Genomic DNA, 25,227 nt, shown 5'->3' on the forward strand with positions numbered 1-25,227 from the left:
GTTTGGGCTGAAATTGATGTGGCTGCATCCCATGCTGTCCTTTTATGATAGTGTCATTAGTCCTTATCGGTGGATCCACTGCTGTCTCTGTCTTCCTCTACAGAGTTTGTTATGATGCTTTCTGCACGATGACCTCTGATGGAAGAAGATGGAGCATACAACACTGGATTCTCCTTCCTGCTATTTCATTTGTTTTCTGTGACATTATGTATTTGAAATGTCTGATTGTAAAAAATAAATAAATAAATAGTCAAAGATATGTTTGTTTTCATAATAAAAGTTGAGGTTGAGTAAGTACAGAGGGTAAAGGGTGAGTTATGAAAGGCTTTACTGTATGTAACAATAATGTTGCACTGTGGCCCCCTTGTGATTAGAAAGTGTACATACCCTACAGGTCTCCAAAATATAGCCATATTCATTTTCATTACCAACTGATTGCATTTTAACTTCAGGTTTTATGAGGGACTGTAGTAGACTTACTCAGATTCTTACGTATTTGAATGGGTTAAAGGGCCCCGAAAATGTATATTCTCAACTGATTCTTACTCTGCCAAAGTTTAACCCATAAACGTTTGGTTATTTCACATTTGAGGTTGGTGTTTCTTTCTTTTTTTGTGCTCTTCTGACTGATTTAAAGTGGGCGGGGCTCTGTTGGAAAAATGTTTTGGGGGGGCTGCAAAAAAAAAAAAAGCTGCAATAGCTTGCTCAACATCTTCTATTTAATGGGTCAAACAGTGGACACTGTGCCTGAAGTTGAAAAAGAAGTGTTTTTATTATTGAAAATTGATAACTTAACATTTGACCAAAAAGCTAGATCTGTCCAAAAAGCCTTTTTTCCAGATGATTTACATACAACAGACTTGACTTGAATTGTTCCTCTGAGATTAATTTATACACAAATAGTGCCTTCTACTAACTTATAGAAGAAAAACAATTCGAGCATACTTCACGCTATGGCAAAAAGGAATGGTACAAGCTAACATACTGCGTTTTCAAATATCAATGCAAAATGGCGTAAGGCAAATGCAGTCCCGACTGAAGCACTGCAGGTACCGTCCTCTCTCTCCTCAAAGTAGACAGAGAGCAGCTTTGAATGAAGAATAATGCTAAGTAACCCATTAGTTGTACACATTATGTGTTTGTCTTGTTTTGATTCGTCATAATATTGCAAGACCCTTTTAGAATTTCTCATACAAACACATGGTCAGAATGTACAAATATATTCTAACTTATAAATTAATTCAGTTTAAGTTAATGTAATGAGTAGCTGAATCTTTTGGTTTAAAGCAGCTAAGCAATACATCAGCAGAACCACTATATCTTTAATACTTCTTCTCGTCGAACTCCACCAGGATCTCCAAAGGTCCATAACAAAACAAACATTTTGTTTGTTTTAATAGTGCATACGACTTAACGTTAACTGTGAGAGAAAGAAAAGCCTTTAAAAAAAAAAAAAAGCATAGACTCAAGACGAGATTTCAGGGCCATAAGTGTTCCTCTGACATGATGTTAGAAGAGACAAAAAGCCTGGGAAAAATCTCAAGGTGGAAAACAGAAAGAAAAAAAAAACAGATCATCTCATTCTTTTAACAGGAGGGTCCTTTGCCACTACTAAGAGGCAGCGATGGAAGTTGTGCATTGTAGGCATGTGGGGGAAGTGAGTACGAAGAAAACGTGATGCTCGGAAGATAAAGATTAATACTTTGATGAGTGTATGGTACACATGCGACAGACTTTAGTTGCACTTGGTTTTGCACAAATCTCTTGTCAATGGTTCTTTTAAACCACATCTTGCTATCAACATTTTTGGACTTTCTGCATTTAGGATTTTGTTCCACAAATCGCATCACCCCTCCTCCATATTAACATAAATCAAATCAGCATACAAAACAAAAAAAACCCGTCCCTGGTCATCAGAGACGATACAACACACACTATAATACTGTCTTCACCTCAGCTCAGCAAAGTGATATCTTTAAAGAAGGTATACTCAAGATTGATAGTTGGTTATACGTATCTCTATTGCCGCCTTTGTCAGCATCAACAAAATATCAACCAAGTGGAGTAGGAACTGCTCTTCTCTTTTCAACAGGCATTCAGGGACGTTCTTATAAAAATAAACAGCATTAACAATGCGGGCAGATGAGAATAGTTTGTCATATTTGTCTTATTTTTTATTTATTTTTTTTATAATTTCCCACAGTCAAACAAATAATGTGCCTCAGCAAAAGCATCCCTGAGGTGGTTTGCCCACAGTTTAAGGATGTTTCAGCTTTGCTTTTATCTAGTGTAGGCTTTATGTGAAGAACTGTAAAACGAGGCGTCTTTTAGCTGTAAAAAGAAAAGTTGAAGGATCAGATGGCAGTAGAAACAAAAGTTGGCGAAATGTTGTTACAGGGTTGCTTGAATGTCATTTAAAAGTTTAAAGGATGTTTGCGGTGATGAGAAGAAGCAGCTCTAGTTGTTGGGGATGCTCTGCAGATATGTGAGGATGTGCTGGATCTTCACCAGGCGTTCTTTGAGGCTGGTCATGGCGAGGACAGACAGCTGGTAGCGTGGGTCGATAGGCAGAACAGCCAGCAGCCACCAGCAGCACGCGGGACCATTAGGAGTTGCCTACAAGAGAGGAGGAACAGTATTAGACCTTTGTGTGTGAAAATAGTTTTGTGCCGCTACATTCTTGCACAAACCAAAACATTTCTGCAATTACCCCAGGCCTGTAGCCATTTCCGATTAAACGATTTCCAGTATGTGTGTTATACTTCCAGTTACACAATTGGTATTGAAGTGAAGTACTCATTTTGTATGATTGTGGATAATACATAATCTGCCAGAGGAATGCATGTCTGCGTCAAAATGACATGGCTGAAAAAGCCCTGAGCCAGTTACAGAATGTGCTTAACTCTTCTAAGAATTTAAAGTTAATGATGTCTACTATGTCTGTGCTACATTTTACACTGGCCATTAGCCAAAGAACTGCAGTATTGTTCCCTGGGACAAACATTTTCTGAAATTACATTAACACCAAAAATCATGGTCAATGCTTTCCTTTTGCAGCATGTGCACACATGATAGAGTTGGAGATTGTTTTCATGACTCTCTTCTGATGCAACAGGGCCGGTGGGATTAGGTAGAGAGCCCCCATAAAGCTCTTGAGCCTTTATTGTCAATGGACTCCGCCCTGGGGTTGTCCTAATAGCGCAGCTGTAATCCCTTTCGGCGCTGCAGGCTATGAGCCACAGCTGAGCACACACAACAACTGAGTTCCGGTATTATAACCTCTGAGGCAGGTGAATCCATGGTAATGTGGGTTTCCCCGAAAGGCAAGCGTGTCATGAGATTAGACAGAATAATCTGCAGTGTCTTGCTGTGTCAGACCAGGTAATAAAAGCCTTAAAAACTGTGCAAGAGCACCGCTGCTACCGATTCTGATAATAATATAGTAGATAACAATATTTTGTATCAATTGGTGTTCCTTTGATTATCTGCATACCTGGTTATTTAAGATTATTCTTTGGGGCTTTTTCCACCTTTAATGGACAGGACAGGTGAGAAAGGGGAGAGAGAGGGGGAAGACATGCAGGAAATCGTCACAGGTCGGAGTCGAACCCCGGACCGCTGCGTCGAAGCATAAACCTCTAAATATATGTGTGCCTGCTCTACCCACTGAGCCAAGCCTGGTTATTTAAAAAGTTGTGATGACCACATGCACTGGAAGTTGGCAGTTAAATAAATCTTGTTCTTAATAGTTTCTGCAGCACCATCTGCTCAGCTGTGACATGCTTCCAACTCACTGCTGCAGAGGATTTTCACAAATTGATCTGCTATACAAACCACTACTTCTAAGTCACTAACACCACAAAATAATAATTTTTCTATCAATTCGTATTCGGGAAACCAACACCCCAAAAGAAATTAAACTAAGCACAAGATATCATTTTCCAGTTTACTAGTTCTAATTACTCATTTTAATAAGGCCAATGCCAGCCAGTCATTTCACCCCTCCAATATATCAGCAAAGTGCAGTTTTAGTGTGTAATAAGACAGTAGATGCAAGAGAACCAATGTATTTGGGAGTAAATCCTTATATTTCTATTGTTTGAACAAGCTCAAATATCAGTGGAAATATTTGGCCTAATACTCCGACTCAGGCATCCACACTCCTGCTACAGTCTAGTGCAGAATTACTCTACAGCAGTCAGTGAGTTTACATGCACAGCAGTAACCGAGGTTAGTGAATAACCGTGTTTTGCCAGTTCTCCCTGTATACACGAGCGGGGAAGAATGGGAAGAATCTGAAAGGCAATCTGCCAACGCACAACTGGCTTTTTTTCCCCGGTTGACCAATGTCAACATTACACCGATCGGCCTCTCGCAGGTCGTTCATCCCGGCCGCTGTCAGACTCTACAACACCTGCACCACCAGATAATGTTGTAGTTTTCTGTTCCCGTTTCAATTACCCACCACTCACCATGGCTCAATGTATATCTTTATTGTTATTATCTGTATTTATATTTTTCCATTCCGAGTACTTACTTTTTCAATATTATTTATATTATGGTCACACTTCAATATCATTTATATTATTGTTAATTACTTTTGCTATGTTATTTAATTACATATTATTCAATCTAATTTCACGTCAATTACTTACATTACAAAAAATGTCGTACTATGACCACCTCACTTTACAATACTTTTTATATAATGCCACTTTACATTCATTCAGCACTTTTTGCACATTGTCTGTTGTTTGTTGCCTGGTTGTTTGTTGGTTTGTTTTTATTGTGGAAAACTGCTGCTGTAACAAGTGAATTTCCCCATTGTGGGATGAATAAAGTATTATCTAATCTAATCTCAATTAGTAAAATTTAACTTAATGTTTCATTAACACACTCTTGTCACAGCGTAGGAACGCACACAGTGTTCTCGCCAGACGACTGACAACTTGTTTGTCTAATTATATCAATAATGTTAACCAGTGTCGGGTGGAATTAGCAAGCTAACTTTGTTAGCTAACTAACATTAACGTTAGCTAGCGGCTGCAGCAGGGGCTGCTCGGTCCCTCCACTTTTTGCCGAGACAGTGTTGACAGCCCCGGAGATGGACAATCTGTTTAGTCATCTCGCAATGTCCGCTGCTGCCTCGGCGGGGAGTAAAACAGATGGACCACAGGCTCTTTGCTGCAGATGGCCCGCTGATTCGGGCATCGCTGTTTTGTGGTATGGTGTCATAGCAACGACTACAACTACTCTACGACAGCGCTGACTGTTCAAAAACCAACCCCAGTGGAGTTTGGGGGGCAGTTGAAGCATGCGCAGACGCTTAAACAAATCGTAGCCCGGTTAAGGTGTATACATACAGGGAAACCCCGGTTACTGAAGGAGTTCTCTACCTCTGTTAACCGGGTTATTAGAACTCTGATTTTAACCGGGGTAAGGCGTTTACATGGCGTCTGAGAAATCGGGGTATTGCCTTAACCCAAATATAATCGTTTTTTTTTAAACTGCATGTAAACACACGGACTGTTGTGTAGTTAAAGATTATACTTCTTAAGCAAAATTGGACAAGGACACTGTGCTGAAAGTTTACCTGGATGTCAGCTTCGCGTTCTGGCATTGGTCCAAAGTGCTGCAGGATCTGGTTGTGGAAGTGGATCTTGAGGTTCTGGAACCAGACGCGGGCCTGCTCATACACTGCGTCATGCAGCTCTTGTAGTCTCTGTAGCTCGTCACTGTCCTCCACCTAATAGAATTTGTTTTGTCTATCAGTCACTTTTGGATTTTTTAAAACTTAAAAATACATTCCTTAAAAGGTAATTGGATGAAATGAATGCCTAAAAAAAAAAAAAAAAAACGAATCTACTTAAAGTGACACGCATCCCAAAATCAACCCCTGTAGACTTGAAAGGTGGTTTCATAGATCTAAAACCACCAATTTTGGATGGAGTATGTTTATAAAAGCACAACATACTAGATAATATCACTCAAATGATAGTTATTGTGGTTCTTACCCTGGCATCACCCAGGTGCTCAATGTCAGCAGTACAGTAACCGTCCTTCATTCCTCGGGACAGGACCCGGAAGCGTTTTCCTCCAATAGTGTCCACTACTGATCGTCCGTCAGGGAGAAAATGGACACTCCTGATGGTCAGCATGCAGCCAAAATCTACAAACCTGCAGGGAAGGACACAATTTAGTTTTTGGTTTATTTGGACAATTATGTTTTGGCAGCCAAACTTGACCGGCCCATTGGCTAGCTAGCCCAAGCTAGCAGAGTCTGCAGGAAGTTACAGAGTCGGCAGGGACCGGAAAGTTGATTTCCCGATCCTGATGAGGGACTCATGGCCACATGCCATCACCGTCCAACGTCAACCACATAAACTAATATTTTTGTCAGCATACATTTTGTGGAGCTGTCTAGAGAGTTTCCACACCTTCTAGAACAACATTATCAACTAGGGCTGTCAAAATAACGCGTTAATTTCAATTGGTTAATTAATCTGAGAAAAAATAACACATTAAAAAAAATCAATCCATTCCATATTTACGTTTGACCCGGAGCTGTTCTAGCCACCATTGGACTGTAAAATGAAGGAGGGAGACGAGAATGTTCTGCCTGGATCATCAATTGGAACATTTACTTGTAAAAATCTTCTTCCTGCCACCCCTGGCTACCGAAATCTGGTGCCACTGATATGTCTGCGCTTCTCTCTGATGCTCTGAAGACGATACAGGCAACACAAACACCGCTGCACGTGACGCTAGTTAACACTATACTCGAAAGCAGCTAACGTTAGCCTACCGCTAGCTAGTAGCTGGATTAAACACGGTTAAAATGCTGACAGCTAACGCTAAACGGTGTAAAGTTTGACTGTGTTTTACTGTAGAGGATTCAACACCGGTATGTAACAATCTGTAGCTGCCGTCGGAGTAACAACACAGACGGTGCGTTCAATGAAATTGGTAAACTACAGCCTCGTGGTGCATTTGAAGTTATTGTAAATGTCCTTTACCATCTGGTGGTTGTTTTTGTCGTTCAACAGCAATTTACTAGTGAAATAAGTTATTGTTATACATTATTATTAAATCATTTAATTTTGACCATATGGCCTTAGCAATAAACATGCCGTTCTTTAATGTCACCAACTGTTGTTTAGTACCCTTTTTTTTTTCCTTTTCTTACTTTCTTAAAAAGTATCGGTCCAGGCACCGTTAATTATGTATGCGATTAATTTCAATTAATTAATCACAGAGTATGTAATTAATTAGATTACATTTTTTTAATCGATTGACAGCCCTATTAACAACATATTATAATTAATTGTTCATATTTATCATTACAGAATTTTGGAATACATACAAATCCATGTGCTTGCATGCTTACCCTTTCTGGGGATCATTAATACACATCCCAAACTGCCGCGTGCCTGTGTCAATGCAGCGGCGAATCATGAGGCGGTAACGTGGCTCGAAGACATGCAGGGGGCAAGGCACGGTGGGGTAGGCCATGGTACACACAAAGATGGGCACATTCTTCGTCGGACTGCACAGAGGGAGAGAACATTTTAGACCCTTTGAGCCTCTCTGAAACTTCTGCATACAGAAACCTCTGATGATGAGTGTTGGAATCAACCAGGCCAGAGACAGAAAATCTTACTTAGACAGCTCTTGGGTCTCCTCCAGGTGAGTTTTAGTCCTCTCTGCATATTCCTGACTCAAATACTGTTTGATCAGCGTGTCCAAGACGGTTGTCACCATGTGCTTTCTACATGCTAGATACTGGACAGAACAGGATATGAGTTCATGATTAAAACAGGAAGCAAGAAACATATTTTACTTGGCTTAACTTAATATCGGGATTCAATAAATGCAGAGTGGTCTCTCACCTCTTTCAGGCTCTCTTTACAGAGGGGACACTGGGACGTATGGTCCAAGCAGCGTTCCAAACAGTTTTTACAGAAGGTGTGTCCACATGGTGTAGTCACAGGCTCATAGAACAACCTGTATTGATCACAGAGATGCAACATCCACGTGTTCATTTGAAACTTCAGTCATTTACAAGTGTGCAATGTGTGCATTTGGCCCACTAGTGTGTGACCTTACCTCATGCAGAGAGAGCACTCCAAGTCATTGGAGTCCAGCAGATCCTCAGGAACCCTTCTGCAGGTTTTAGCTTTGGCAGCCTTTTGTTTGGAGCCTTTCGCCACACCTAAAGTCAACCAGAGAGAAGAAAGCTTTTAACAAATTATTTTCACTGACAAATATGGTGCTAAGAATTCATTATATACATTGTTGGGACATAAGATCTGCTTATTATTCATTTGAATTGAGTGTCTACCCTCACCTATCACATTTTTCCTTGCAAAAGTGTGAAAGTGTCCAATTAAGCTTAATTTTACGCACCATTAACAATATAGGTTTTGAGTTCTTACATTAGATATTGATGTGAACAGAATCAGAAGAGATTTTCCTGAATTTTTCATTAAGGTACAATACAGGAAGAACATAAAGCAATACAATTGTCGGATTGGCCACTGACCTTGTTTTTGAAGCTTGCTACCTCCATTGTCCACAACACAGTGTTCTGTGTCTGACACCGACAACTTCCTCTTCAGCAGGCTGGCCTTGTCCTCGTCGCCCAGCTGAGGAGCAGAGCAAACTCTCTTGAGCCCTTCCTCAACACAACTAGAGCCATCCATCCGTAGCGAATGAGCTCGGCTCAGACCAGGCCGCGACCAGCGTTTCTAAATAATTATACAAGGTAATGGTACGGTACAATGGTAAGAAGATTATGATTGTCTCTTATAAAGAAGTGTCAACAAAAGCATTGAAGCAACTCATTGATAAACAATGTGTATCATTACTCAGTCTGCTAGTACCTCCTGGTTGTCCAGATGATGGTGGGCCGAGGCAGTGCGGACCTGGTGTTGGTGTTGTCTTTGGACTGGGCTGTGTGGTCCGGCTTGGGCATCGGCCACGAGGCTTTTACTGCGCAAGTGAGGCGACGTGTTCAGTGTTGTTTCCCTCAGGCCGACCTTGACATTCTCATCAGTGGGGGAGAGTAGGCCACACAGGATCTGTAAACAGCACTCAGTTGGTCAGCCTGTACATAGGATTTTAGAAGTCTACACATTTGAGAGAGAGACATTATGTTTAAAGAGAAAAATGAAGTGCTTTGTTTTAAAGTTTTTTTCAAGGCTCGAAACTATAGCTATATAACTGAGCAAAATATAGACTTTTGTCGTCTATGCACAAAGGGCTTATTGACAAAAGATTAAAACTACACAATACAGTAAATCCAATTCCATAACTTGGTCATAATAATGTGCATAGCAAATTAAGGTATATATATAAATATATATATTTATATAGATATATATATATATATATATAAATATATATATATATATATATATATATGGTCGGAAATGTCAACTCTGAAAGATATATTTGTTCTATGAAAGACATTGACAAAGACTAAAACTAAGGACATTTACTCTATAATTTTATTTGTTAGTTTTGCAAACAGACAATACATTTTTTGTTAGTGATCGTTGTTTATGTAATACCTCGTTTTTATTTTTATTTCAGTGAACGACAATGTTTTTTCCCACCCTGTTTTCGTTATTTCGTTCACTTTGGTTAACGATTATTACCTTGGCATGTATACACGTGTAACCATTTGCTCATCATCGTTTGGATGCCTTGTCATATCGCTGCGAGGGCAATTAGGCATGGGCCGGTTACTGGTTTCAAGGTATACCGCGGTTTGAAAAAGACACGGCTTCAAAACCACTAGAATTTTCTGTCATACCGTTCCTAAGGTATGAACTGTTTTTATGAGTCTTCAAGGACAGAAAGTGCAGTTTAGAAATCCATCTCCCTGTCAATGCACAGTGTGTTTCAAAATAAAATACATTGTATTCAATGGAAAAAAAAGTTGTTTTTTTACCCAGACATTTCAAAAATAATACATTTATAGCTGTAACTGCAATACCGTAATACCGTGATATTTTTGCTAAAGTTATCATACCATCATCTCTACCTTGTTTCCGGTTTAACTGTTTATTTAGTCATACAGCTTAAGTGGAATGTTAAGATCTGTGCCATGAAAAGAGGTTCCATGAAGTCAATGTAATATAATAGCAGATGCTAGCTATGAAAAATAGAACAAATGGCTTTGTACAATAAGAATCGTAATGGTTGAGCTTCACGTTTCCGGCTATCCAATCAAAAAGTTGGGACACTCATGTGTCATGCCTAGGTTCCTTGAAGCAATGATACAAGTATGACTTAAATCTTTGGCTTACAGTGAGGCTAGCTCCTCCAGCCTACTTGCATTGACACTGTGTGACTTCAACTCAACTGACTGACTTTAGAATGACAAAACCTTTTTTCTCTTTAATTCTCTCACCTTTTCCACTTGTCTTTTAGCACAGGGGAAGTCCTCGTCCACAGCCAGACAGTGGAGGAAGACTTGGAGGGACTCGTCCACTTGGCCCATCTCATGCAGCACCATAGCTTTCCTAAACAAAGCCTGAAAGGACAAAAAAGGGGAGTTATACTGCTGTACCAGCATTTAAGTTCACATGTGTATTCACTCTCATGCTTAGTTAACTACTGTGTACACAAACACCAGTCCATCTTTAATCCTCTATCAACTTTGCTCTTGCTGGTAAGTGTTTATGCTTTCATGTATCTTAACACCAGATTCAAAATCATGCTGAATTGTTTTAAAAAGAGCTAGACAGAAAACAATATTTCTTAAACACAGGTGAGAGACGCAGCTTTTTATTAAATGCAATACATTCATGCTGTTAAATAAATCAATACGAAATACGCAAGTTATTTTGCATGATATACTTTGCACCACTGATAATGCATATCCTTGCTTCAACCCAGACATTTGGTCTCATGTTACTGATGTAATAGTCAATAATAGCTTGACCAATCACTGCATTCTCAGTCGTGGTCTAGAAAAACTCATTAGTCGTGATACTCTTTTGTACTTATTTACGCAAATTAGAAGGCCTTTTATACAATGCAAAAAAATAGCATGAAGTCGTTAAAAATATGCCTTGTAAACAAACAGGGTCCCTACTAAGAAATTATTTTTGGGCTATGATTCAGGAAATTCAGCCACCAAGACACACCTCAAAAATTTACTTTTTTCTGTGTATCTGACGTCTGTAAACCGGTCTCCACTAAACTTGTAACTATAATACAATGACACAACAAATGAGGTGCTCCCTGTCTGTGGCTTTGTTGGTGTCGATCTTAAAATACACCTTTTCTTACTGACTGGCTGGCCAATATATCAGAAGAGACTGACATGCAGATTGAACACATGCCAGACTCTCGTAAGTAAAGGCAGGTGTGTGAGCATGCGTACACAACCTGGTAATGTCACAATCCTTACAGCACCAACAAAGTACATTAAAATTTACATTTGGTGCCATATCTGAACCTCTGATCTGATTATCCTCTCATCATAAAGTCATACCGATAGTGACCATATGCCTAATAGAAACAATTTTCAATATGAAATAACGTTTCTGTAGCATGGGATAACAAATGACTACAGTATCAGTAAGTAACCTACTTCAGCAGAACAGCTGAACCAGGGACTAAGTTCTGTGTCCTTTAAAGCCGGACGGTACTGTTTCAGAGCCATGTAAGCCTCCGCCCGAGACAGTCGTGCCAACGCTGTCGTCTCTGGATCTAAGACATGAGGAAGAGGGGGGAGAAAAATCTTTTATTAGCTATAAGGAAAGGTTTTTATTTGAATATGTATCTTTAAATATTGGAAAGCACAGCATTTTAGTTTAAACAGATATTTAATAGTGGGTTACCTCAATATCGAGAAACACAAGTAACACCATACTAATTACACTGACTACATGAAATTACCTTTAATTTAATGAGTAAACCTACAACCTTCTCTACTTGCGCGGGTAGATAGTGTTTACCTCAGTACGAAGTTTTAAACCTCTGTCAGTTCCTGTAAGTAATACGTTGCATAACCACATGATAAACAAAAAATATATATATTAACTGTGTCAGTGAATTCTCAGCAAGTTGCAAGGACATAAAGAGAAGATCGCATTTTACATTTCTGTTCCTAGTTGTATTAAAGGGGACACAAGAGCTGCAAACATTGGCATGTACTCAAATAGTAAAATCAAGCAATATTAACAAGCCTAAACCAACTCTAAACACTTTCAAAAATGGCTAAATTGCTTGTAATAATAATTAAGTATTAAACATGTACATGACCTTTTATACCTGTGGATGTGGATCGTGTTAAAATCAGGCATTTGGCACTCAATAAATTACTCAACCATGTCGCTTTGTTGTGAGCAACTCTCAACCTTTTGAATCAGTATGCCGTTCAGACATTACTGACAAAAGAATTATATTAGTGGATTAAGTTTACCTGCAATCCATCAATAAGACTATTTTCTTCAAGGACTAAGTTGCATTTTTTTCTGCACATGGCAGCTACCATTCCAAGTAATTAATGACCTCTCATTGAGACAAATGGGAACACCAGTTACCCTTATTTGACCTTTATGTATTACTGCTTTTTTCTTTAACATTTTTGGCATTTGAAGTATGTGGAGAGAGAAGATTTCGTTGTTTCCTGTCACAAAAGGGGGAATAAATAAAAATAAAAATAAAACACTGGTATCGGCTTTGTTATTCTATGTTATATCTTACAATCTGTGCATCTGTACATCATGCTGTATTGAAGAAGACTTAGTAGCGATTGAGACCATAAAGTAATTATGAAAATGTACTGATGTAATAAATCAAGTGAGAGAAGTAGGGTCATTTTTTTTTTATAGACTTCTATGTAATCTGACTTTCTGCAACCTGGGGAGTCGCCCCTGATGGAAATTAGATAGAATGCAGGTTTAAGCCACTTGTGCATTGGCTTTACTTGACTGGAAGCAGGGCCTGCCTGGTAGTTCACACCAGGGCCCACCTAAATGAAACAAGGGTACCTGCGTTTGCCCTGCAATGACGTGTCAAAATGGCTGCCCAGTGAAAGGCAGGTCGTGATACTAACAACATTGCCACCTTTTTTAATGCAGGAACTGCTCAGTGAACTTGCAGGCAGTTTCCAAATTCAGGTTACCTCAACTGGAACATCTGGGCGTTTAGTGCCTTGCTCAAGGGCACTTTAGCTCATTGTTGTTACTGGTGAAAGTAGCATATCTCACTGACTTCACCTATACAAGCTTTTACTGTGATTTGCACACAATCATCTGCCACAGAAGTAGCCTAGTGACTCTCCTTGCATAACGTTAGGAACTGTTACAAAAGCAAACTCACTGCCTGGCTGAGTGTCTATCTGGACCACCAACCCTGTCCCTACCTCATAACTTTACCCACAAATGGCGCATTCATCCTCTTGTAGAATGTTTATGAAAGTGTATGTTGTAACAGACATAACAGTTACAAAATACAGAAGCCCTCCCTTTGATAAATTACAAAACCTGCTCCACGTAACTGCCTTATGCAACTTGCACCGAGCGCGCATGCTCAGCTGGTGAAATTTCGTAAGCAGAAAATACCCTACCAGCTTACACGACAGATATGGGAGGAGACTGTAACCGGTACCACATTCCATGTGTGTAGGTTTTCAAATGTTAGTCAGTAAAACTTACTCTACTTAGCCCCTTGGTGTCCACAACAACGAATATGATGATACCATGTTCATATTCAAGTAATGTTATATAATAGTTACATAGTTCTTTGTGACACATGTTGTCCCAGTGACACGTTCCTACCATCCTCTCTGAGTAGCCTACGCAGCAGACACACACCACCAGAGAACCTCCCTCTTACACCTTAAAACATGCACATATGGTTATTTTAACAACACTTACCACATTGAATAACATCGGTTGCTAGTGACACAGCTTCTTGGTAGCATCTTCTTCTACATAGCTCATCCACTTCACATATCTTTTTAGACTTTTTCAGCTCGTCGGGGAACCATTTTTCTAAAAGTCCGCACAGCATTATGTTAGCTTTCTCCTCACCGCTAACGGGTGCATCGCACAGCCTACATTTGGAGAGCAGTCGTCGTCGTAAACATCTTTTACAATACGAATGACCACAGGCTATGGTCACAGGCTCACCTAAAAAGCTATGACAGTTAGGACAGTCAAACACATCATCGTCCACACAGCTATCTCCTGCCTCGCGACCCCGGCCCGAAAGTGAGTCTGGTACAGCCGCTTTTCTCTTAATGTTGCGGAGGATACAGTCCACGAAGGTGCTTAATTGTTCTGGTCGCACAGGGCCATACTGCAAAGCCACTGAAAACAAATCAATGGCTTCTTTTAGACAGTTTTCCGATGCTAGAGCATTGGCTTTTTGTAGTATAAGTTGATGGTGGTCCTGCCCTTCCGAGACATTGTCCGAGTCAGGGCCAATGAAGAAGGCGCTTCTCTCCTCCGGTGCGTCCTCCACTTGCGGTTGGAGTGACATTGTAGCGTCAAAAAAAGAAAAGAAATGTAATGTAGGTTTTCTCCTGTTGACGTGTAGCCTATATTCATTTCTTTATCTGCCGCGGTCCTTCACAGTGTAGTGGACCAACAACCACCCAATTGTTACATAAAAAACATCGCCACGTGAATAGCAAAGTCGTGCCCTGATTGGTCAGGACGTCTCGGTTACAAAACCTGTATTCGAAAGTTTCATAACTACGTTAACAGGACGTTATTGATCATATTTAAGATATTACAAAACATTGTGCATAGTTGATCAAATATCAGATGATCAAATTGAAAAATAATAATTATAACACCTTGTAATTATACCTGAAAAAACAATAACTGATATGACAAAAAATAAGAAAACTAACAAAAATGCATGCATTCAACTGCAAAAGGTACGAGGGAGATGTAAACTTAAATACATTATACAACTTAAATATATGTATTACAGAGCATTTTTACCAATTATGTGAGAGGTCTTAATTGCTTTCTTGTTCATTGAGTCAATGAGATAGGCTATTGTAGTTCAATACAGAACATGCGGACATTAGGTGCACATGGTCTCTGAAGCTCTCTAGCCTTATGTAGAGATATTTGCCTACAAGACATATATGTTTAATAGCATTGTCAGTAGAATGGGAGCCTGTATGATAAATTATATATTAATCAGAGAGTGTTTAACACGACCTATAAAATAATTAAAGAGTATTTGGAGTGTTTTATAAGTTAATCACTTTGAACTGGGGACATGATCAAATCACTGAATTCAAGCCACAGTACACTGTGAAGACAGTAAAGCATGGTGGTGCAAAAATCATGTTATGGGGATGTTTCTCATACTGTGGTGTACTCTGGGCCTATTTATCGCATACCAGGGATCATGGATCAGTTTCAATACATCAAAATACTTGAAGAGGTCATGTTGCCTTATGCTGAAGAGGAAATGTCTTTGAAATGGGTCTTTCAAGAAGACAATGACCCAAAACACACCAGTAAGCGAGCAAAGTCTTGGTTCCAGATGAACAAGATTGATGTTATGGAGTGGCCAGACCAATCCCCAGACCTCAATCCTATAGAACACTTGTGGGGTGACATCAAAAATGCTGTTTCTGAGGCAAAACCCAGTAATGCAGAGAAATTGTAGAATGTAGTTCAATCGTCCTGGGCTGGAATACTTGTTCACAGGTGCCAGAAGTTGGTCGACTCCATGCAACACAGATGTGAAGCAGTTCTCAGAAATAATGGTTATGCAACTAAATATTAGAGCCAAAGATAATATAGTGTGATTCTATTCTATTTATCAGTCCAACTCTTCATTGAAATGTGTGAATATATACAAAATGTAAAGGACAAATATTACAGGCCTTCAACTTCAGCATTTATTTTCTGTTTCTTAGCAGAAGATCACCTAATCTTTCTTTTCCAAAGAGGATTTCTGCTGTGACAACATGTTGTACTGTCTATCACCTCCCATTATCACCTGCCATCGGCTACTGCTGGCCTATAACCATGGTGAACGACTGGCTGACGAGCTGAATGGATTTTACTGTAGGTTTGAAAAGCCCAGAGTCTCACCCCCTCCCCCACACCAACTCACCAACTCACACTCTCACGATCTGTGAAGTGGATGTGCGCCAGCTCTTCCAGAGGCAGAAGACCAGGAAAGCTCCTGGCCCAGACGGTGTGTCACCATCCTACCTGAAAATCTGTGCAGACCAGCTGGCCCCCATCTTCACTCAGATCTTCAACAGGTCACTGGAGCTATCTGAAGTTCTCTCCTGCTTCAAATGCTCCACAATCACCCAGTCCCCAAAAAACCCTCCATCTCTGGACTAAATGACAACAGGCCTGTCGCTCTGACATCTGTAGTCATGAAGTCCTTTGAAATATTGGTGTTGGCCCACTTGAAGGACATCACAGTCCCCTTGCTGGACCCCCTGCAGTTTGATTACAGGGCTAACAGGTCTGTGGATGATGCAGTCAACTTGGAACTGGGACTTGGGACTGCATTACATCATGCAACACCTTAACTCTCCAGGGGCATCTCTATGCAAGGATCCTGTTTCGTGGACTTCAGCTCGGCGTTCAACACCATCATCCCGGACATCCTCAGCACCAAACTCACCCAGCTCACTGTGCCAGCCTCCACCTGTCAGTGGATCACAAACTTCCTGACTGACAGGAGTCAGCAGGTGAGGCTGAGGAACATCACATCCAGCACCCGGACTATTAGCACTGACGCCCCCCAGGGGTGTGTGCTCTCCCCACTGCTCTTCTCCCTCTACACCAATGACTGCACCTCAGGAGACCCATCTGTTAAACTCCTGAAGTTCGCTGACGACACAACGGTCATCGGCCTCATCTAGGACGGTGATGAGTCGGCCTACAGACAGGAGGTTGATCAGCTGGCTCTCTGGTGCGGTCAGAACAACCTTGAGCTTAACACGCTCAAAACTGTGGCGATGATCGTGGATTTCAGGAGGAGCCCCCCCACTCTTCCCCCCCCATCACTATACTCAACAGCCCTGTGTCTGCTGTGGAATCCTTCAGGTTTCTGGGATCCACTATATCCCAGGACCTAAAGTGGGAGCCCAACACTGACACCATCATCAAGAAGGCCCAGCAGAGGATGTACTTCCTGCGCCAGCTCAGGAAGCTCAACCTGCCTAAGGAGCTGCTGATCCACTTCTACACAGCCAGCATCTGCTCTGCACGTCCATCACTGTCTGGTTTGGATCTGCCACCAACCTCAGGGGACAGGAACAGAGTACAATGGACAGTTAGAACTGCAGTTAAGATCATCGGTGCCAACCTGCCCTCTATTCATGACTTATACACTTCCAGAGTCAGGAAACGGGCAGGAAACATCACTGCAGACCCATCTCACCCCGGACACAACCTGTTCCAGCTTCTCCCCTCTGGTAGGCGCTACAGAGCACTGTACGCCAAAACCAACAGACTCAGGAACAGTTTCTTTCCACAAGCCATCACTCTGATGAACAGCTGACTTCTGACTCACAGTGTCAGGTTCAATTCCTGTGCAATAACCCAGCAACACTGTCTCTAATCAGCACCTGTTTACGTGTTCCACTTAATATTTATTCATCATTCTCAATTTCAGAGCTGTTCATACTGTTCATATTGTAATATAATACTTACATAATAACATAATACTTATTTATTCCAGAATTCTTTGCACTATGCTCCATAATTAAAATAATAATAATTTATCATAAAAATAATTTACTCCTGCACACTTTGCAGTCTTCATTGCACTACTGCCGCAACCTGTCTATATTGTTTCTGTTTATAGTGTGTATTTATTGTTTGTTTTTGTTGTTTGTTTTGTATGAGTAAGCACATTGTGAGCAATGTATAATCCAAAGCAAAATTCCTCGTATGTGTCCTCATACCTGGCAAATAAAGCTGATTCTGATTCTGATGGTGTTGCTTTGTACAAAACAGAAGCTATAGTTAGTAAAGTGACAAATAGAAAATTACCTAACAAGAATATGATGGTGTCCTGATGCTGTTGCAGACCTTTTAAATGATCCACCGGTCAGGGATGTAAACACATTTATGAAATTTCCATTTATAAAAAAAAACTTTACTTATTCAATCTGAATTTGACTTGAATAAACAGTCCCTCAACAAACAAACAGATTTAGTTTTTATATGCTAAAGGCTAGTGCTATAACTTAAAACAGGGTAGCCTCCTGTCCTCTTGTCACTGATTAGAAGTCATCTGTGGTCGTAAGGAAACGGCATGCGTCACATATAGTGTGTGTAGAATTTTGGGATAAATGGAAATGGAACGCGCTATCTCCCAATGAAAAAAGTATTTCTTAACTGCATCAAAATCAAAACAACACTGTTATGACACTCTAGTGAGGTAAACTCAACTCAAAACTTCTTCTGCAAACACTACAGTGATAAGACATGTCAAATATTAGGCATACTAGCTATACACTCTTGTCTTGTGACGTCACACTGAAAAAAACACCAGTGTTTCTACCACTGTTGATGCTCATCCATCTATTTAATAATGTAGTGCTATAATGGTTGGAAAGGCTTTGCATAATATAGTTGGAATTATGTAAGTCCAACAGGGCATGAATCTGATGCAGCTTTGTATGTGGAGGGACCCTTCCCTCTAGTGGTCAAAGTGGTCCATATTTCCATAAGACACAGACAGGCTGTTCTATTTCGTATAGGCTTCGCCCTCTAAGAGCTGTTGCTATTGTGTTTATCCCTTCGCGCATGCGCAGTCGTGAAGATTTTCTTTCCCGCCCTTGCACCCAGCACGAGCCTCAACTACGTCTGCAGATACTGTATATTACAGGTGCGGAGCTGTAGCTCTGCTCCCAGTTTTTCTTGAGCGTCAGCAGTATGAAGACTTCTACCTCCAGCGGTGTTCGCCTCTGTACCGGCTACCGGACTGGCTACATCCTGCCGTCGGATCTCCACCCCAGCTGCGAGTCCTGCCTTGGTCACGTTTACGCCGACACAGAGTCGGGCTTCCTTCGGTCCCACCTATGGAACAGAGCCTGGCATCCATCTTGCTCCCGAAGGCCACCTTCTTCGGCCACTGGAAGCCCACACCTCCGTGCCCCCGGGACCAAGTCGGTGCTCAGGTCACAGACTGCTCGGACCAGGGCCTCGCAGCACAAAACAACATCGCCTTGCTAGCTTCTGCCGTCTCCGCCATGGCCACCACAATGGGGGCGCTTCCCCCGGAGCTAGCTACGGAGATTGGCAAGGCTATGACTGCCGTTCTCACCCTGACGACGGCGTCCACAGTGGCGCTGTCCAGGATAATGGCGTGGCAGACGGTGGCCCAGTGCAACATCTGGCTCCACGTCGCAGCTACCTGTGGAGGTCAGACGTGAGCTCCTGGACAGCCCCATAGCCCCCAATGGGTTATTTGGGCCCCGCCTACAGACAACTACGTCTCATATGCACCAGGCGGCTGAGGAAGCAGAGAGATTACGGAGGCTCGGTTCCTGGAGGGCGACACTCCCGCCACAGCGCCGGCACCACGACAACGGCCCTAGAGGAGAAGCCCCGCAGCCTCTGCTGCGGCTGCATCTTCCCAAGCCTCAGCCTCCACTCCTCCACCCCGCCCTACTCCCCCACAGCAGCAGCCTGCTCCACCTAACCGGCAGGCTTCACGGGGCCGGAACCAACCCACACCCCGAGCCACCCCACAAGCAGCGGCGACAGTGGCAATGATGGGGTGCACGGAATGTCTGTCTCACCCCGGTTGAGAGCTAGAACCACAACGGCCCTTTTAAGGACCACTTCCCTCCATCTAAAGAGCAGTTTCCCCTCAACCAAGCAGCTTTTGTTCCCATTGAACATTGGTGCTGACAACAAGACAGTCGTTCCCACACAAGCACACAGAGCTCCATCACTTAGCCCTGGTACTCCGAGCTCTGGGGAAACCTCCTTTCGAGCCTCTGGCACAAGCCTCTCTCAGGATGCTGTCACTAAAAACAGCGCTTCTCCTTGCCTTGACGTCAGCTAAGAGGGTGAGTGATTTATGCGCGCTGTCGGTTTCACTGTCCTGCCTCTCCATTAGAGGGGAAAGGAGCGCGGCCACTTTACAGCCAAACCCTTCATTTACGGCGAAAGTTTTAATGAGCTCTTTTTGGTTGAAGGTGTTTTCCCTCAAGGGTTTTTTTTTCCTCCGTCTCATGGCAACGACACGGAGGAGGCGGAGGAGGTCCCCATCCCTCCTGCACTGGGTGGCTGAGGGGAATGCGGGTGTTCCGTAATTGTTAATCATGATAGCAATTTATCATTAATAATGCACTCCCACAATCATGATTTGGGTCTTACAATCACTATTAGGCCAATTCATAATCATGACAAGCTTTTATCAGAATAATATATTATTTGATACATTGACTTGTCAGTGCAAATAAGAAGAGGAATTAGTCTATGTTCTGCTTGTGGACACTGTGTCGCAGGTGGCATTGACTACATCAGCTTCGCCCTTAACCCAATAGCGACAGCTATTAGAGGGCAAAGCCTATATGAAATAGAACGATAGTTACGTATTGTAACTCCAGATTCTATGAGTATAGGCGCCGTCCTCTAAGATTCGGGCCATCTGCTCCACTAACATATGGTTGAAGAAAATGCTGATGTTGGGAGCAGAGCTGCTCCGCACCTGTAATATACAGTATCTGCGGACGTAGTTGAGGCCTGTGCTGGGCGCAAGGGCGGGAAAGAAAAGCTTCACGACTGCGCATGCACGAAGGGATAAACCCAATAGCGACAGCTCTTAGAGGGCTGCGCCTATACTCATAGAATCTGGAGTTACAATACATAACTATCATTGTATTACCTGTCTTTATTTATTTATTTATCTATCTATCTATCTATCTATCTATCTATCTATCTATCTATCTATCTATCTGTCTGGATTACAGGATTACAGAAAAACTACTGGCCACACACAAATTATCAAATCAATTTTCACTTGTTTTAACATTGTGAAATAAGGCACTTGTGCTGTGTTTATGTGGTGTCAAAATAATCTGAAAAATTACTTCCCAACTGTGAAAATTCACACTGCATGAACATTGTGAGATAGGGCAGGCCTTGGCGAAGGTCTGCACTCAGCATAAAACATTTATAAAAAGGTAGACACAACAAAATATAGGATAATTTTCTAATCCATCAGATTTCCGTTTTTTTTGTTTGACACATTTTTGTGTCTTTAGGCATAGTTGAACATTATTTTAGATTATAAAAGGCACAAAGTGTGCTTAGTGACAACAACACTATGCTTTTAAATTCATTTCATCATCATTTCATTTCAATTTGTATATTTGAATAATACAGAATGACCTATCTTCAGTGATTGTGTGTCACCTGTAAAATGCAAATAAAAAACTAAACATGAAGAAGCAAGCCAATATATATTTTGTAAGACGTGTGTTTTGGTGGCTTAGCACATTATTGCAATTCTTAAGAGAGTGTGGAGCCAGTGTTGTGGGTGAGCATGTAAACCCTTTTCCAAACGATCACAGGAGGGCAGTGTTGAACAATAAAACAGAAATGAAGTTGTGACTTGAAATTACATTAGTGACCCCTTGTGTTTGGCCTGACACATTTCAACAAGGCGACAGCTGGCTGGATAGTGCCACACACTATCCTTCAAATATTTGCTTATTTAACCTATGAGCAAATGCCACAGAGGTTAGGTAAGAAAATATGTGAAGGATAATAAACAGCCATATCAGGACTGTGACACCACATCTGTGGGATTTGAATTTGGCCCCACCGCATGTGGCACACAGTGATTAGGTCATTAAAACAACTACACTGTGTGTGTGTGTGTGTGTGTGTGTGTGTGTGTGTGTGTGTGTGTGTGTGTGTCCACCAACCTTGTTTGGAGGTTACTTCTAGCCTTTGGAATTTCTGGAATATGGAGATATTGGCCCTCATTTATCAACCTAACATAGAAACCAGCGCAGATATGAGCGCAGAAATCCTCTTACGACAGGCTTCACGTGTGATTCATTAAACGTTCGTATCACACCAATCAGAGCGTAAGAATGGTCGTACATTGATAAATGCAGCGGCTGGAAACGATCGTAATTTAAATATCACGCCCCAATGTATTCTGGGTTTTGAGGCCTCACCCCTACAATTTACGACATGGTGAGACGTAATCCGGCTAAGAAGCAGCACTTTTCAGAGGTGGAGATTGAAACCCTGATATCTCAGGTTCATTTGCACTTACGTTTGTAGATTTGGCAGCCTGAAAGCTGTTATTAAAGGCTGTAGAAAGAATGCGGAATGGAAAGAGATCACTGATGCAGTGAACAGTGTTGCCGTGGTAAATCGGACTCCAGCTGAAGTTTATTTAACTAGTACAGAGCCTGTTGAAAATGTGTGTTTGGAATGGGCGATTGCTTGGCCTGTGGTATTGTGGCTTGTAGAATTCTTCAAAACCAAATTGTACCCCAAAATTACTTACAGAAGGACCCCAAACCACTTACTCCACTGTAGCCTATAGCCTACTACTGACTTACAGTGTAGGCTACGTCTACATCAGAGGAAGACATTGTAGGCCTACCTACAACTGTATTTACCTGACAGAGAACGGGGCAGATTCAGAATGTAATCACAAAATATCACAATGACAATGTGGAGTAATCAGACATTAGCGTCATGGACTCATGGCAGTGTGCTACCCATCTGGCCCATTATGAGAGCTAATCAGCACATATCTGCGTTCGTCGAGAGAGAGAGAGAGAGAGAGAGAGAGAGAGAGAGAGAGAGCTCTTGTCGTATGATCGTTAACGAATTTAACACTTCAGCAGAGGTGTTCATTTCCATACAGGTTTAGTGGCTTGATGGTTAAAAGTGAAGTATGGATTTGATTCGCGGGGGTATTTTGGCGACGGAAATGTTATTAGTGTTTTAATTTAGCAGTAGACTTAATTAACCCGACCCAGGGTGCTATGTCTGCCCGTTTCAACTCTGAGATTTTCTCACTTTGCACAGCGCTGTGAAGGAATAATCTCCGAGATTACGTTATGTTCTGCCAGCTCACAGCAATTTAATAGATATAAATGCATAATAAACGCAGGAAAAGAGTCAAAGGCTGTAACACCCCCCACCCCCTGCTCTTGTAAAGCGTTCTGCATGTGGCGTCTGCGTGTGATGTTCAGGTTACCTTCCCCCCAAACATGGACACACATACATACAGATACGTCTCGCTTAATTAGATAGATAGCCTGCCTATAAGTGGCATCACGCTCTGTGGGCCACTTGTTGTCTGTGGTTGTGCTTTGCATGTGTGGGATTCTGAAACGTCCTTAAATTCGGGAATTAAAAGTAGTACTACTTTGCACATTTTTGTGGGTCTGAGGTGTATTTCCAATTTTAGCTGCCAAAGCTCCGCTGCTTTCTTCGACCCTCTCTGTCTCTGGTCCTGCGCTGAGCTCAGTCAGTGTGCAGTGTGAGAGGGGGAGTGGCCAGCGGCTAGAGCGGCAAAAGCCAATGTGTGCTTCTTTTACCGACAATATATTTTGCATTTCTAATCTAAACAACGTCAAACTTGCACTTACTCGTGTCCGCAGCAAGACACCTGTCAAGTTTGAAATCCATTGGACTAACGGTTCGAAAGATATGCGCATAACACACACACACACACACACACACACACACACACACACACTCACACAGACAGACAGACAGACGTTCCTGCAATTTATAGATAGATTTATACATCCTTGACATATGTATTCTATAGTCCCCATAGTAATATACAGGCTTCTATTGCAATCTCTTAGGCCTACGTGGTTTAAGTATATTTAAATAAACACACAGTAGTGGAGTTTATGCAGTGTCTTTTATTTTACTCGTGTTTTTTTCATGAGTCAGAACTGTGAGGGAGAGCGCGTGTATTCCGCCCCCCCGTGCAGGACCACCACCCCGACCCTGTCTCCTGACAGCAGAGGGGCTGGAAAAACAAGCCGAAATATATCGGTCAACGGCAGAAATAAATCGTTCACTTGTGGCCATTAACGACACTTTAAAAGAGAAACGAAAACCTGAAGAATAAATAAAAATGTTGTGCATCGTCATGTTTCCTGTATTGAGTATTATTGCCAAACATAACAATATACCTTTTAAAAGCGAGGAATAATATCCTGTCTCATTCTTATAGCCCCAGTTGGAGCTGTGCTGGACACTGCTCTCTGGGCATCGGGTCATCTGGCTCCAGAACCCCACAGGCTAAAACAATGTTGCAGAATTTTTCTGCCGTGTATAGTAGGGTCCCCCCGCTGATGCAAGACCATGAGCCATCTGCCCTTAATCAAGCCGATGGAGCGCTCCACCGTGGCCCGTGTGCGTACGTGTGCTCTGTTGTACCGGCGAATAGAGGTATTTTAAAAGAGCCAGATCTGCCATTGCTGATAAGTAATCAACTGATGACTTCTCCTTCTCCTGTTAAACTTTTTATATGCTGCACCGCAAGTCCACACTGACTCGAAAACTTGCGTACAGGAGTTCAGACCAGACGTGAGATTTTATCGCAGCCTACGCTCACGTTCAAATTGATAAATCCCTTGCTTTGCGTAGGAATCGGCGTACGCCCGTCCTACGCCTGTTTTTGGTCGTACGCACGTTACATAAATGAGGGCCAGTATGTGGAATGATATGCGGTAAACTGTAGAAACAATGTGTGACTAAATTCTCTGTTGCTCTTTTACATGTTGACTCTTAAAACACGGTGTTATCAGTGTAACATACCAATTCTGTTGCCGCAATAATACCAAGGAATCCATCAGAGCATTAGCCTACACATGGACATGTATGTCCCAGAGTTCCTGTTAGATATTTGGCATGCCTGATTTCTTGTGACCAAACACGACTAGTCACTGCTCGTGTTAGTGCGTACACCAGGGGAAACTTATCATGAGCCTGGGTTTTGATTAGTTTCCTTTTTTATTTTGTAGGTTCTTCCCATGTGTCATGTCTTGATTTACTTCCTGCCTTGTGTCTTTTCCCGCCTTTGTGACTGTTTGCCCGCCCTGATGTGTTTCACCTAGTCATCCTCAGCCCTCATGTCACCTGTTGCTCGTTTCCACCCTCCTTTCCTTGTGTAATTAGTGTTCTCTTGCCTGCTTTTGTTCCTGACTCCCAGTGTTATTTTTCCTAGAGTTTACTTCTCCAGTGTTTAATATTT

General features: G+C 41.8%; 1 protein-coding gene across 2 annotated transcripts; it reads right to left on the reverse strand.

Moving 5' to 3' along the window:
- Positions 1–748: 748 nt before the first annotated feature.
- Positions 749–14,649, reverse strand: lonrf1 (LON peptidase N-terminal domain and ring finger 1). Of its 2 annotated transcripts, none has more exons than XM_078260626.1 (12): positions 13,899–14,649; positions 11,606–11,724; positions 10,418–10,540; positions 8,883–9,080; positions 8,543–8,645; positions 8,107–8,212; positions 7,890–8,004; positions 7,661–7,782; positions 7,388–7,546; positions 6,015–6,177; positions 5,594–5,746; positions 749–2,616 (listed from the first exon to the last, which is right to left on the reverse strand). In XM_078260626.1, exons 1-12 carry the CDS (start codon positions 14,503–14,505, stop codon positions 2,458–2,460), a joined length of 2,127 nt encoding a protein of 708 aa, XP_078116752.1. In that variant the 5' UTR covers positions 14,506–14,649; the 3' UTR covers positions 749–2,457. The 2 variants fall into 2 exon arrangements, with proteins under 2 accessions (XP_078116752.1, XP_078116741.1); XM_078260615.1 differs by having other exon boundaries at positions 8,543–8,747; positions 13,899–14,648.
- Positions 14,650–25,227: the final 10,578 nt, after the last annotated feature.

This window comes from Sander vitreus, chromosome 2 (genome assembly GCF_031162955.1).
Source record: "Sander vitreus isolate 19-12246 chromosome 2, sanVit1, whole genome shotgun sequence".
NCBI classification, from domain to species: Eukaryota; Metazoa; Chordata; class Actinopteri; order Perciformes; family Percidae; genus Sander; species Sander vitreus.